Source organism: Chiloscyllium punctatum, chromosome 42 (genome assembly GCF_047496795.1).
Source record: "Chiloscyllium punctatum isolate Juve2018m chromosome 42, sChiPun1.3, whole genome shotgun sequence".
NCBI lineage: Eukaryota > Metazoa > Chordata > Chondrichthyes > Orectolobiformes > Hemiscylliidae > Chiloscyllium > Chiloscyllium punctatum.
Genome location: NC_092780.1, coordinates 8,083,183 through 8,098,023, shown reverse-complemented (window position 1 = coordinate 8,098,023; position 14,841 = coordinate 8,083,183). Strand labels below are relative to the sequence as shown.

At 41.4% G+C, this 14,841-nt stretch overlaps 1 protein-coding gene across 4 annotated transcripts in view; it reads left to right on the top strand.

The window, feature by feature from the left end:
• LOC140465701 (phosphatidylinositol 5-phosphate 4-kinase type-2 beta) overlaps window positions 1–14,841 on the top strand; it is a 111,573-nt gene that overhangs the window by 44,615 nt on the left and 52,117 nt on the right. For 2 of the 4 annotated variants that reach the window (XM_072561348.1, XM_072561347.1), the window contains exon 4: window positions 10,145–10,213. The exons of the other annotated variants lie outside the window; for them this stretch is intronic. In XM_072561348.1, the coding sequence (XP_072417449.1) occupies window positions 10,145–10,213 (69 nt within the window). The remainder of the gene's footprint in view (window positions 1–10,144; window positions 10,214–14,841) is intronic. 4 annotated transcript variants of the gene reach the window in all.

Here is a 14,841-nt window from a genome sequence, read left to right as displayed (position 1 = left end):
TAAATGGTCTACCCCGCATTTTTAAGCTGTGTCCTCTGGTTCAGCACTTACCCATTAACGGAAACATGTTTCCTGCCTCCAGAGTAAAATTTAATAATCTTATGCGTCTCAATCAGATCCCCTCTCAGTCTTCTAAACTCAAGGGTATACAAGCCCAGTCGCTCCAGTCTATTAGCATAAGGTAGTCCCGCCACTCCAGGAATTGACCTCATGAACCTACGCTGCACTCCCTCAATAGCCAGAATGTTTTTCCTCAAATTTGGAGACCAGAATTGCACACAATACTCCAGGTATGGTCTCACCAGGGCCCTGTACAGCTGCAGAAGAACCTCTTTGCTTCTATACTCAATCCCTCTTGTTATGAAGGCTAGCATGCTATTAGCCATCTTCATTACCTGCTGTACCTGCATGCTTACTTTCATTGACTGGTGTACAAGAACACCCAGATCTCTTCTTTGTACTGCCCCTTTACCTAAATTGCTTCCATTTAGGTTGTAATCTGCCTTCCTGTTCTTGCCACCAAAGTGGATAACCATACATTTATCCACGTTAAACTGCATCTGACCACTCACCTAACCTGTCCAGGTCACCCTGTAATCTCCTAACATCCTCCTCACATTTTACCCTGCCACCCAGCTTAGTATCATCAGCAAATTTGCTAATGCTATTACTAATACCATTGATATATATTGTAAAAAGCTGCGGTCCCAGCACTGATCACTGCCTGCCATTCCGAAATAGAGCCGTTTATCACTACTCTTTGTTTCCTGTCAGCCAACTAACTCTCAATCCAAGTTAGTACTTTGTCCCCAATACCATGCGCCCTAATTGTGCTCACTAACCTCCTATGTGGGACTTTATCAAAAGCTTTCTGAAAAACATAAACTGTAGTAGCGTCAACCACTTCACTATGCAGGGAATTCCATAGATTCACAACCCTCTGGGGGAAGAGGTTCCTTCTCAATTCAGTCCTAAATCTGCCGACCCTAATCTTGAGGCAGTGCCTTCTTGTCCTAGTTTCACCCACTAGTGAAAACATCCTCTCTGCTTCTACCTTATCTACTCCCTTCATAGTTTTAAATGTTTCTATAAGATTGCCTCTCATTCTTCTAAGTTCCACTGAATATAATCCCAGCCTATTCGGTCTCTCCTTGTAAGCCAACCCTCTCAACTCCGGAATCAACCTAGTGAACCTCCTCTGCACCCCCTCTACTGCCTATTCATCCTTTCTCAAATAAGTAGGTCAAAACTGCACGCAGTACTCCAGGTGTGACACCTTACAACTGCAACATAACCTCCCTGTGGCAACCCCTTTAACAATGAAGGACAAAATTCCATTTGCCTTTTTAATTCCCTGTTGCATCTCTAGACCAAACCTCTGTGATTCATGCTGAAGGACACCCAGGTGCCTCTGCACAGCAGCACGGTGTAATTTTTTTACCATTCAAATAATAGTCCTTTCTATTGTTATTCTTTCCAAAATGGATGATTTCACATTTATTAATATTGCACTCTATCTGGCAGACCTTTGCCCAATCGCTTTAAGTATCTATGTGCCCTGGCAAAGTTTCACAGTCCTCCGCACACTTTGCCTTACCACTCCTCTTAGCATCATCTGCAAACATTGACACATTACACATGGTGCATCACTTCAAATCATCTATGTAAATTGTGAATAATTGCGGTCCCAATCCTGATCCCTGAGGCACACCACTATTCACCGATCGCCAAGAAAACACTCACTTATTCTCATTCTTTGCTTCCTGTTAGTTAATCAATCCTCTATCTATGCTAATACATTACCCATAAAACCTTGCATCTTTATCTTATGCAGCACTTTGTTATATCTTTTGAAATCTAGATACAACACACTTACTGGGTTCCCATTGTCCACCGTGTTTGTAACATCTTCAAAGAACTTCAGTAGATTAAATAAGCATGATCTGCCTTTTATGAACTCATGTTCCTTCTGCCTAATGGGCCAATTTCTATCTAGATGTCTGGTTATTTCTTCCATGATAGTAGATTCAAGCATTTTCCCACTACAGAAGTTAAGCTGACCGGCCTATAATTCCGCATCTTTTGTCTACCTCCTTTTGATTTTAACAGTGGCATCACATTTGCTGTCATGATTTGGAGGTGCCGGTGTTGGATTGGGGTGTACAAAATTAAAAATCACACAACGCCAGGTTATAGTCCAACAGGTTTAATTGGAAGCACGCTAGCTTTTGGAGCGTCGCTCCTTCATCAGGTGATAGTGGAGGACTCAAACCTAAAACAGAATTTATAGCAAAAACTTACAATGTGATGTAACTGAAATTATACATTCAAAAATACTTTGATTGTCTGTTGAGTCTTTCATCTGTTTGAATACCATGATAGTTTCACTTCTTTCATGTGTAAATCACAAAACCGTTTTTTTAAAAGTTGTGTTCTCAGGTTAGCTGTAACAATGGGTGATAGCTCGACAATATGTTGAAGGTGTTAGCCCTCTGTGTTCTCTGTCTATGCCATAATGTTTAGATTGATTCTAATCTAAAAAGTGAGATAAGAGTTTTACATGAACGCATGCAGTTTTTGAGCAGAGTACAATGTAACTCTGCAAGTACAAATTCACCCCACAAAATATGTGTGCATGTGGGTCTTTGTCTGTGTGTGTGTGTCTGTCTGGGTTTGGGTTTATGAATGTGTGCGTGTAGTGAGTGTAGAGTGTCTTAAGTCTGTGAGGGGGGTGCGTGTGGGAGTGTGCGCGCGTGTCTGGGTTTGGGGGTTGTGACTGTTGAGAAAGAGTGCATGTGTGTAGAGTGGTCTAAGTCTCTGAGAGGATGCCTGTGGGAGTGTGTGTGGGTGTCCGTGTGTCACATTTGCTGATCTGTTGGAACTGCCCCAGAGTCCAGCAAATTTTGGAAAATTTCCACAAGTGCATTTGCTATTTTCCCCCGTCATCTCTTGTGAAACTGTTATCTCCGTGATTGCGTGAGGCTGATCTGCTAGTGCATGATTTTGTTTACAGCCTTTGCAGTAAATATCTTCTTCCAGAGTCTCCAATGTGGTCCAGCTGGGTGGGACAATACTCATGGTTCTATTCTTACATACCTAATTGTGACCAGAGAGTGACTTACAACAGCTGCTTTTGCTGCTCATTTTACTCTTGGTTTTCTAAGGTTTCACCCTGGCCCCTTGCGGTTTCCCAGCTCCATACAGTCTGTGAACACACTGCTTGTTTACGTTGTAGATATTTTCTAATCAACCTGGTCGGAGATGTTACTGCACAGCTCGGGAGTTGGTGGGACTTGAATCCAGGCCACCTGACTCAAAGATAGGGACACTATCACTTAATAAAAGAGCTCCAAAACATACCCTTATTTAAACACAGCCAATCACAGAGATCAGTGATAACACCAAGCTCTGTCTCACCGGAATCTGTCTCGATATTGTTAGACTGTGTCCTACATCCAAAACTGGATGAGCAGAAATTTCTTCAAATGAAATATTGAGAAGACTGAAACCATTCAGTTTGGTTAGCCAAAATTAAACAAGTTATTAACCCTGTTCTCTAGCAACTGATTGTTTGTCTCCTTGACTGAGTCCTATCCCCAGATTATTTGGAACCTTAATTTCATACTTGACACCAGTATGAACTTTTGACCATACTTCACTGCAACTCAGTTGATCTGCTTGCACTGCTATTATATGGCCGGACTCTGCTTCATCTACTCCTGAAACTATCATGCATTCCTTTGTTTTCCCAGACTTGACAAGCCTAACACACTCTGGCTAGCCTGCAGTATTCTTCCTTCAGTAAACTTTGAGGTCACCCAAAATCTTGCTGCCTATCACTTTGCTTGCAACAAATCCTGTTCATTGATCACCCTTTCCTGTTTCTCCAACCTCCTCTATCTCCACCAACTTTTCTCTAATTATGACTGTTGTGCACCCCCAGTTTTAATTATTTTGCTATGTCTTTAGTTGCATAGACCCTAAGCTCTAGAATTGTCACTGTAAATCTCTCTGTCTCACTTTCCTCCTTTAACACACTCCCGAGAACTACCTTCTTTGACAAAGATTGGGCAAATGATCCAAAATTTTCTCCTCCTCAGGCAATCCCTCAAGACTGAGGACATGGTGCTGAAGTGACTAAACAGTCCAGTACTGTCTTTGCACATCCTTCCATGGGTCGAGCAAGTGAAATTTAATGAGGTGGGTGAGAGGGATGCTTGGGGTTTTTTTGCACACTGCTTCTGCTGTTTCCCTTGGCATCCACCAGAGAGGCTTGGAAAGATCGACACCCTTCCGGATACTGCCTCTCCAGTTTTGGATGGTCTTGGGCAAGAGGTTCCCATGAGTTGGTGGGGATATTGCATTTTTCTCAAGGAGGCTTTGAGGATGTCTTGGAAGATGTCTTGGAATTAGTTCCTCTGCCATCCTGTGAACTATTTACCATAACACCTCGGAAATAGTGAGCTTGTTTTAGAAGTCTTGTGTCAGGCAGATGATGAGGACTGAGTCAAATGTGTGGTGCTGGAAAAGCACAGCCGATCAGGCAACATCTGAGGAGCAGAAGATTCGACGTTTCGAGCACAAGCGATTCAGGGGACGATGAGGACTATCACCTGCAACTGATTGAAGAAATAGTCACGCTCAATTTCCTCTGAGAGAGGTTCCTGCTATTAGAACCTGTTATGCCATTGAATTTTCATCGACCCCAATGTCTCATTCTGTATCTCCGTGTCAAATGTTGTTTTGTAACAGCCCCCTGTAAAGTCCTTTGGAATGATTTATGACAAAGGCACTATATAAACACTTGTAGTTATAATAACCCTACACCTTGCAGGGATATTGGGATGAATAGAAAGATCAGTATATGGATCATGTTTTTCCTTTTTGGATTATAAACTGCAATGTTAATTTGTACTGCTCAAATACCAAAGAGTTTTGCAATTTGGAAAAAATCAAGTGGATCAATGTTTAACTATGCAAGACAATGTTATTTTTCAAAGCAGCAAAGGGGATATTTGAAGACTGAAAGGCACAAAGAGTCTTTGAGTTAAGGAAAGATTCCTTGGATTGGTTGGCTGCAGTTTGCTACAAATCTGTAGGTGCAGAGCAGCCAGAGACATCCAGAGCCTGCAAACTGAAAACTCTTTCTTCCTCTCTGTCTTTGAATGGGTGCAAACCAAGAAACCTTTAATAAAAAAATTCTAGCAATGAAAAGTCTTCCAGATCAACTATCAAAGTGAAGAACAACAATTGTTTAACAGGCAACAGTGTGTCATTATTCCTGAAATTTAAAAAAAATTGAAACAAATACTCTTCCAGTGCGATCTAGGCTTTCGATCTTCAAAATTTGATCTTCTTAGTTTGTTTTTTCTCTCACCCATAATATGTATCAAACCCTCTGACTTATTGCTGTCTTAGCCATAAGTGTTTGCATGCGTGTGCACATGCGAACATGTGTTATTTTTAAAGGAATATAGTTTAAAATGCATAATAGTAGATTATTAATTCTTTTTCTCTCTGCCCTTTGTTGAAGTTATGTTACAATAAATATTTTTTGTTAATGATGAACCTGATCTGAATTAGTATGTTTTTTTTCCTGAATAGCAGTCAGTCATACAAATTAGTTATTTTGGTGGCATTTTACACACTTTATGATGGCTTGTGGAACAGTGGGTGTGGTGATAATCATACTCTTCCCAGTTAGGTTGTAACATCAAAACATTGCATCTGATTTCACCTTGTTTCAAAAAAAGCTACAACAGTGGATATGAGTGTCTCACAGTCTGTTATCATTTGTTTTTTATTCAACCTACTCATAGTGAGCATTGTAATCGATGACTTATTACTAATAGATTGGCAATAAAGGACATATAGTACTCCTCGATGCCTCAGTTTAGTAGCTAAACGATGCACATCACATTTGACCCTCTTTCTGTGTTAATTCTACTTGACCATGACTGCTGCACATGTTCTTGCTTAGGAGAGAAGGCAATCAACAAGGATTCCTACTCTTGATCACTGCTGATTGATTTCCACTGCCCAGGCAAATGTAGGTTTAGGCAATGACTGGGCTCTTGCTCTGCTGCTAGTTTGTCCAGCACTTACTGAATGCTTGTGCATGAATAATTCATCACATGTGACGGTTTCAGATAGTACCCGGTATCTGGAAACCATGTCCAAGCAGAGAGTCAAGGATTTCTGGCAGAATTGAGAGAAAAGCAAGACCGAAATGAGGAAATAATCCGCCAGCTTTTTTTTATTCTTGAAAACTGATAGAAGTAGCTAGCTCGGTGGAAAGTTGGAACGGTTTAGAAGGACAGAAATCACATATTCTATGTTATAAAATATGGCAATTCTGCAATGTGCAATCATATAGTGACTCATATTCTCTAACCAATTGATAAGGGTTAGAATAAAAGCAGGAAATGCCAGCAACACACTCCATTCGGATGACCTGAAATACTAGCTGTGCATTGAATGCTTGACCTGCTGATCACTTCTCTTGATTTTTTTTCAAATTATCAGTAGCTGCAATATGTTGCACTTTTATATAGAATTTGAATGTAATTGTCTTATTTTTGGTCCAGTTTTAGGTGACAGGTGCAGTAGCAGTTTTTTGCCACTAGGTATCTCTGCATTTTGTCAAATATTGTCAGCATTTATGGCAAACTCCTATACCTTAAGCGAACAAAAATGTTTACTGTTGCACAGGGTTAGAATCTAAGATGCAACATTATGTAGCAAGCATTCTTTACAGGAACATTTTTATCAGTGGACAAACAAAATTTGAGCTTTTCTTCTTAAAAACAAGAACGCCATTGTGCACCATTACTTCATATTAAACTGGGCAAGAGGATGTGTGTTCAAACTAGTGACAGATACATTCAGAACTGATTTCTGGCAGTTCATTTCCCAAAGTATGGTTGTTATGTGGACTAGAATTCCAGGAGGGATAAGTAAAACAAAATTGCAGAATCATTTCAAAAAGTAATGGTTGCTGAATGAGGGGAGCCATGACCCTCCATTGGATTGATGATTTGAAGTGAGCATGACACTGCTTTATCCTCAATTATCTTGTGATTGTACTGTTCCCCTAATCTTAGAGAGAAATGTCTTTATCGGTTCCTGTTGACAAGCTTGTCCCTAAAGATGACATTAATTTACAATGTACACCTATATTAGTGCAAACCCGCAGGCAGGGGAAATAGAAGATGAATGCATCTCACAAGGGGAAAAAAAAATGCTGTTTTGTTAATTGGGGGAAAGAGATATGATATGATTAGCAAAAGAAATTGTGTATTGAGGTAAAAACTTGCTAAATTTGGTATAGTGGTATAGGTGTACTGTTAATGGAGGTACCGCTATAGTATATAGTCTTTCAAGGATGTGGGCATTGCTGGCTAGGCATCAATCACTGTACTTCCCTAAATTGTCCTTGAAAAGTGCAAGTGAGTCAACCTCTTGAACCACTGGAGTCCCTAGAGGGTAACAGTGCTATATATGGTGATTGAAAATGTGTTGCTGGAAAAGCGCAGCAGGTCAGGCAGCATCCAAGGAGCAGGAGAATCGATGTTTCGGGCATGAGCCCTTCTTTCAGGCTCATGCCCGAAACGTCGATTCTCCTGCTCCTTGGATGCTGCCTGACCTGCTGCGCTTTTCCAGCAACACATTTTCAGCTCTGATCTCCAGCATCTGCAGTCCTCACTTTCTCCTATATATGGAGATTTCCAGGGTTTTCACCATTGAAGGAATGGCAATATATTTCCATGTCTGGATGGTCTGGCTTGGCAGGGAAATTGCTGATGGCGGTGTTTTTGTGTATCTATTGCTCTTGTACTCTCAAATGGTAGAGGTCATAGGCTTAGACGGTGCTGTTTAGGGGATCTTGGTAATTTGTTGCAGTGCATCTTGTAGATGGTACACGCTGATGCCACTTCGACATCGATCATCGAGGGAGTGAATGCTGAAGGTTGTGAATGGAATGTCAATGAAATGGTTGCAGAAAGAAAATGACAAATACTGGAGATGTGAATTCATGGTAGAGATCAGCTACTGCTTGAAGAGAGGAAGGACAAGATAACAATTGGGCATCAATTTGGAACAAAAAGACCTGACCAACTGTTAATCTGTCTTTTTATGTTCCAGATACATGGCTGACTGGAGGGGAGATGAGCTAATATGGGTGCAATTTCATAGTAAAGGGCTGAAGTAGACCAGAGAGATGTAGGGGTTCAGGTCCTTCATACTTTGAAAGTTGCATCACAGGTAGTCAGGGTGGTTAAGAAGATTAGCACACTTATCTTCATTGCACAGACCATTGAGTTTAGTAATTGGGATGTCATATTGAGGTTAACAGGACATTGGTGAGGCCTCTTCTGGAGTACTGTGTGCAGTTCTAGTTGTTATGCCAAAAGAAGAATATTTATTAAATGAGAGGGGGTTCAGAAAAGATGTATCAGTATGTTGTCAAGAATGAAGTGTTTGAGTTATTAAAAATAGTCTAGGACTTTTTCACTAGAGCATAGGAGGTTGAGGGGTGACTTTTTATAAAATCCTGGTCATGGATAAGGTGATTAGCAAAGATCTTTTCCCTAAGGTAGGAGAGTTCAAAACTAGGGGACATATTTTTAAGATTATAGCGATTCTAACGAAGTTAGCCAGGTGGACCTCATTGAATGTGAATTCCCTTGTTAGACTTGTTAAACTTAATGAAGCTAGACATGATCCACCACCAATGCCGGTCACAAGACACCTCTAAGTGAGAGGTACAGTTTACATCAGGGGACAAGGTTTGATGTCAAAACCATGGGAATGGCCCTGCGTGGGTAAGAGGCACAGTCAACGCACGGTCAGGTCCTGTGTCATAGAAAATTCAGGTAGATAAGGTGGTCCTGAATAAGCACACGGACCACATGAAAGCTGCAAACTCTCAAACAAGTCAGGAGGAAAATAATATCCCACTCCTCATAATATCGGCAAGTCTGTTGGAACCCGTGGGTCCTCCTCCTCCATCTAACATTGAAGAAACCTCAGAGTCTGAATTGGACGTGGTGGATGTAGCAGCCTCAATGCCCCTACTGCCTGAGAAAGAGGATGGATTTCTTCCAAGCTGCTCAGGGCGCAAGAGGTGGGCTCTGATCTGATACATGCTGCCCATAACTGAGGCTGAGTCAGAGGAACTGGGTCCAGTGCAAACACATCTCAGAAGAGGCCTCAGAAGAGAAAGAACAGGACTTGGAGGAGGAGGAATGTAGTGATTGTAACAAGGTTAGCCAGGTGGACCTCATTTAATATGAATTCCCTGACTGGGGCCGTTAACCTGGTCCCAGTTGGACTTTTCTAAACAGGAGTTTCAGAGGTTCTGCTCTGTCTGAGAGCTGGCTCTGAGGAAGCTGGACCAGTGTCAAGTACTATACACGTGTAAATAAAGGATGAGTTGGTGATGGGATAATGGCCTCTGTAGAGTTATTTTAAGAGGATAAAGATTTAAAAAGGCAAACATTTTACAAAGAAAGTGATTGGTGTGTGGAATGAACTGCCAGAGGAAGTGGTGGATGCAGGTACAGTTGCTCCACTTAAAATACATTTGGATAAGTGCACGAACAGAAAAGGTTTGCTGAGATATGGGCCAAATGCAGGCAGGAAAGACTAATTTAGTTTGGGAACATGGTCGTATGGACTAGTTGGACCGAAGGGTCTGTTTCCATGCCTTATGACTCAATGAATACTGAAAACATTCAACATTCCACTGAGTAGCAAATGTAGGACACTCCACCCACCATTAGGGCACTGTATTTTGAAGCCTTTTGAATTTATCAGTATGCAAGTCTTTTGTAGAAAAGAGTGAAATAAATGAAATCATTTAATTTTTTTGATCATTTCTAAACATTGAATTGGTTTCTGTCTCAGAAGCCTATTTAACTGCAGCGTATATGACACTTGTAACATTCTTGGTGTGAACAATAAGGCTGTTGAAATGAGTATTGCTTGTGTTGGATCAGGTTGATTGCAATGTGGTTTTGATTTCTCTTATGTTGATGTTTTGTTTGTTGCCTCATAAGTAGGGACTTTGTTAACTGATAACAGTTCATGTTCCCAGGGCATAGGTGTGTGTGTTTATTTTTTTCAACTCTTTTGTTTATAGCAATCTTTGTCAAAGCTTCCGTCGCAGGAGCTGGATAAAGTAACAATGAACGTGGGTTTAGTCTACCAGGTCAGATTATAAAATGGCACCTTGCATTTGTGTGTTTCACCACGATTTCCTGTGTGCTGCACTGCATGTACTGCTGTAGGCACTGTGTGGTTTGCAACTAACACGCTGCAAAAAAAACAGAATCTTCACAATCCGAAATGATCGTTATTTTACATTGAATGGTTTTGTCCAATGTTGAGCACTAGCTACAAATACCTGATTAAGAATCCAGATTTGGCTGATTGAATTTCTGTTAATTAAATGAAGAATGAGTAATAAACACCACCTTTCAGCATGTGATTCTGACACTCAGTTGCACGATGCATGTGTGTCAATATTTCTTTTTTAATTTTTTAACAAAGTTAACACGCTTTTCATTTTACCAGCAAAGAGAAAGTTACAGTATGTGTGTGTGTGCATTTTAATCATTGACTGTGCTTAACTTCCTTGGTTACTATTTGCTGCATAAGGCTGTATCACGGATGGGAAGACTGGACTTCAGCACAGTGGAAAAACCAGGAAGACTGGACCTGTCACTGCGGCAGCTCAACCAACCACTAATCACTCCAGGCCAGCAGCAAAAGCAGATCTAGCCAATAGCTGCTAGCTCTAACAAGTATAGAAAGAAGCATCCAGTTGATGTTCTGCTCAGTGAGGCTGGGGGATGATGAAACAGGTTTGGGGAGAGGCAGGACTGTTCTGGGCAAAGAATGAGGCTGCATTTGGACAGGAAGCAAGTGTGACTCAGGTGCTTCTCATCATTTGAGTTAACAATAACTACAAAAAGTCAAAGTAACCTTCATAGCTGCTAGGCAAACGGTGTGCGTCTATGAAATTCACGCATGAATGCCTAGTTTTGATGAAAAAAAATTGCCAGGTGGTAGAAATTTATTATGTGTGAACTTACATCTATTTGTACTATGCAAAAGAAAATCTACTGCAATTATTGGATGTGGCTAAATTATATCACTTTCTTAACTGTGACTAGTCACTTTCTGTTCACAACATTGTGTTAGGAAAAGATGTCTGGAATACTGTAGTGCTAGTGATAACATTGCTTTACATTAGAGTCAAGTCGTTGCAAGATAGGTGGCTCTAATGGGTTAAATTCATGTTCATCGAGGTGAGGAATAGCGGAGCTGGGAAGTGGAATGATTAATTGTCTGCATCCAAGCATTTTGTTTTAACCAGATGCAAGACTGTAAATGAATGAGAGTACTTTATTTTCCTTTCTTGCCACTAAAGTTCATGAGGCCTCTAATGGAGATTCCCAGTAGCATGGCATTGTTGTATGTGCTAAAAGACTGAGTCAAAGTCTACCATAACTAGTTTATTTCAAGAACATCAGACACTGTGGTGACACCCTCCTCTGACATTGCTGTTCCCAGCGCCCTGGATTGGTGAATTTTTATTTAATCAGAGGCAGATTGCCTCTGCGGTCAGGATATCTCTGAATTGCTTCACTGTGTGGGCAGCAACAATAGCCTGCTTTTATGTAGCCCCTTTTGATGTCAAAAAATGTCCCAAACCACTTCAGATGAGCGTTATCAAACAAAATTTGATACTGTGCCACAGAACGAAATATTATGACCGTTGACCAGCAGCTCAGTCAGAGAGAGAGGTTTTCAGCAGTGAATTGGAGAGAGAAAGAAATAAATTAGGAAGGGGATTCCTGAGCTTAGGGCTGAAAGTAAGGCTGGAACTGTTGGATGATTTTAAAATGAGCATGGCGTTTGAACCACAGTTGGAGGACTGGGCATGTCTTAGAGCAGTGTAGGGCTGGAGAAGTGTAAGTATTTGAAAACAAGTGTTGGGGTTTTAAAATTGAGTCATTACTGAACCAGAAGCTAGAGTAGGTCAGTGAGCACATTGATGGGATGAAAGATAGATATCCAGTCTTTGTAAGTAGGGGTGATATCTGGAGTAGGTCAGTGAGCACATTGATGGGATGAAAGATAGATATCCAGTCTTTGTAAGTAGGGGTGATATCTGGAGTAGGTCAGTGAGCACATTGATGGGATGAAAGATAGATATCCAGTCTTTGTAAGTAGGGGTGATATCTGGAGTAGGTCAGTGAGCACATTGATGGGATGAAAGATAGATATCCAGTCTTTGTAAGTAGGGGTGATATCTGGAGTAGGTCAGTGAGCACATTGATGGGATGAAAGATAGATATCCAGTCTTTGTAAGTAGGGGTGATATCTGGAGTAGGTCAGTGAGCACATTGATGGGATGAAAGATAGATATCCAGTCTTTGTAAGTAGGGGTGATATCTGGAGTAGGTCAGTGAGCACATTGATGGGATGAAAGATAGATATCCAGTCTTTGTAAGTAGGGGTGATATCTGGAGTAGGTCAGTGAGCACATTGATGGGATGAAAGATAGATATCCAGTCTTTGTAAGTAGGGGTGATATCTGGCAAAGTAAACATGTATCACCACGCTGTGTAGTACTTGATTTGTATCAGCTTCCAATCGCTGTGGCATTTTTCTGAACCTTAGGTGAGTTTGGAACTCCTTGCAAGGAAAGAAGATTTTGACCTAATCTATCCTTAGCCAATTATCAGCTTGGTTTGTTTGACAGGGGAGTTAGGCACGAGTCAAGTGGCTTTAAGCCCAACCCTAGACCTTCAGCAAATATTGACCATTCAGTCTGTGACTGAACGATTAAGGTGCATTGTTGGTGTAGTCGTCCTTGAGAAGATATGTTAAACTGATGACAGAGGATTTTTCTTTACAGTTCAGTATCCCAGCCAACATTCCTCCCTGATAAGAACCACCAAGCGTAGATAAGCCTGCTGTTTATCTTGATGCTGTTTATGTGAATTATTGTGCAAAATAAATGCTGCATTTCAGAGAATCACAGAAAGGTTACAGCATCGAAATAGGCCATTTGGCCTGTCATGTCAAGCCTGGCTGTCTGACCGAATAATTCACTTAGTACCTATTCCCCACATCCCTACATTCTTTTTCTTTTCAGATAATGATCCAATATCTCTTGAATGTCTTTATAGATTCAGATTCTATCATGCTGTCAAGCCTCACATACCAGATCCTAACTACTGTCTGTGTCGGAATACATAGAGCATACGACTGTGCAAGCCCTTCAGCCCTCAGTGTTGTGCCTGCCTTTTATCCTACTCTAAGATCAGACTAATAAGACCATAAGACATAGGAGTGGAAGTAAGGCCATTCGGCCCATCGAGTCCACTCCGCCATTCAATCATGGCTGATGCGCATTTCAGTTCCACTTACCAGCATTCTCCCCGTAGCCCTGAATTCCTCTAGACAACAAGAATCTATCAATCTCGGCCTTGAAGACATTTAGCGTCCCGGCTTCCACTGCACTCCATGGCAATGAATTCCACAGGCCCACCACTCTCTGGCTGAAGAAATGTCTCCGCATTTCTGTTCTGAAATGACCCCCTCTAATTCTAAGGCTGTGTCCACGGGTCCTAGTCTCCTCGTCTAACGGAAACAATTTCCTAGCATCCACCTTTTTCAAGCCATGTATTATTTTGTACATCTCTATTAAGACTCCCCTTAATCTTCTAAACTCCAACGAATACAATCCCAGTATCCTCAGCCGTTCCTCATATGCTAGACCTGTCATTCCAGGGATCATCCGTGTGAATCTCCGCTGGACACGTTCCAGTGCCACTATGTCCTTCCTGAGGTGTGGGGACCAAAACTGGACACAGTACTCCAAATGGGGCCTAACCAGAGCTTTATAAAGTCTTAGTAGTACATCTCTGCTTTTATATTCCAACCCTCTTCAGATAATATATATATACCTTTCATTGAACTATCCTCCATATGCTTATCCAAGAGTCACTTAAATGTCCCTAATGTATCTGACTTTACTACCACCGCTGGCAGTGCATTCCATGCACCCACCACTCTCTGGGTAAAGAACCTACCTCTGACTTCTCCCCTAAACCTTCCTCCAATCACCTTAAAATTATAGCTCCTTGTGATAGGCATTTCTACCTGGGAAAAAGTTTCTGGCTATCCACTCTATCTATGTCTCTCAACATCTTATACACCTCTTTCAAGTCACCTCTCATCCTTCTTGGCTCCAATGAGGAAAGGAGGAGAACGTGAGGACTGTAGATGCTGGAGAGCAGAGTTGAGAGTGTGGTGCTGGAAAAGCACAGCAGGTCAGGCAGCACTCAAGGAGTAGAAGAATCAACATTTCAGGCTTAAGCCCTTCGTCAGGATTCCTGTTGAAGGACTTATGCCTGAAATGTTGATTCTCCTCCTCCTCGGATGCTCCCTGACCTGCTGTGCTTTTCCAGCACCGCACTCTCAACCCCAATTAGAAAAGCCCTAGTCCATCAACCTTTCTTCATAAAGACATGCCCTCCATTCCAGGCAGCATCCTGGTAAGTCTCCTTTGCACCATCTCCAAAGCTTCCATATATTTCCTATAATGAGGTGACATGTTTACTGTTATGGTATCACTGCCTTTTCCAATGACCTTGACTCTGTGCCCTCTTATTCTTGATTTGTCCACCAATGGAAACATTTTTACCTATCAACTGAGTCCAGACCTATAATGATTTTGAATACCTGTATCTAATGTTCCCTCAACCTTCTCCAAGGAGAACAATCTTAATTTCTCCAACCTATCTATGGAACTGGTTCCAG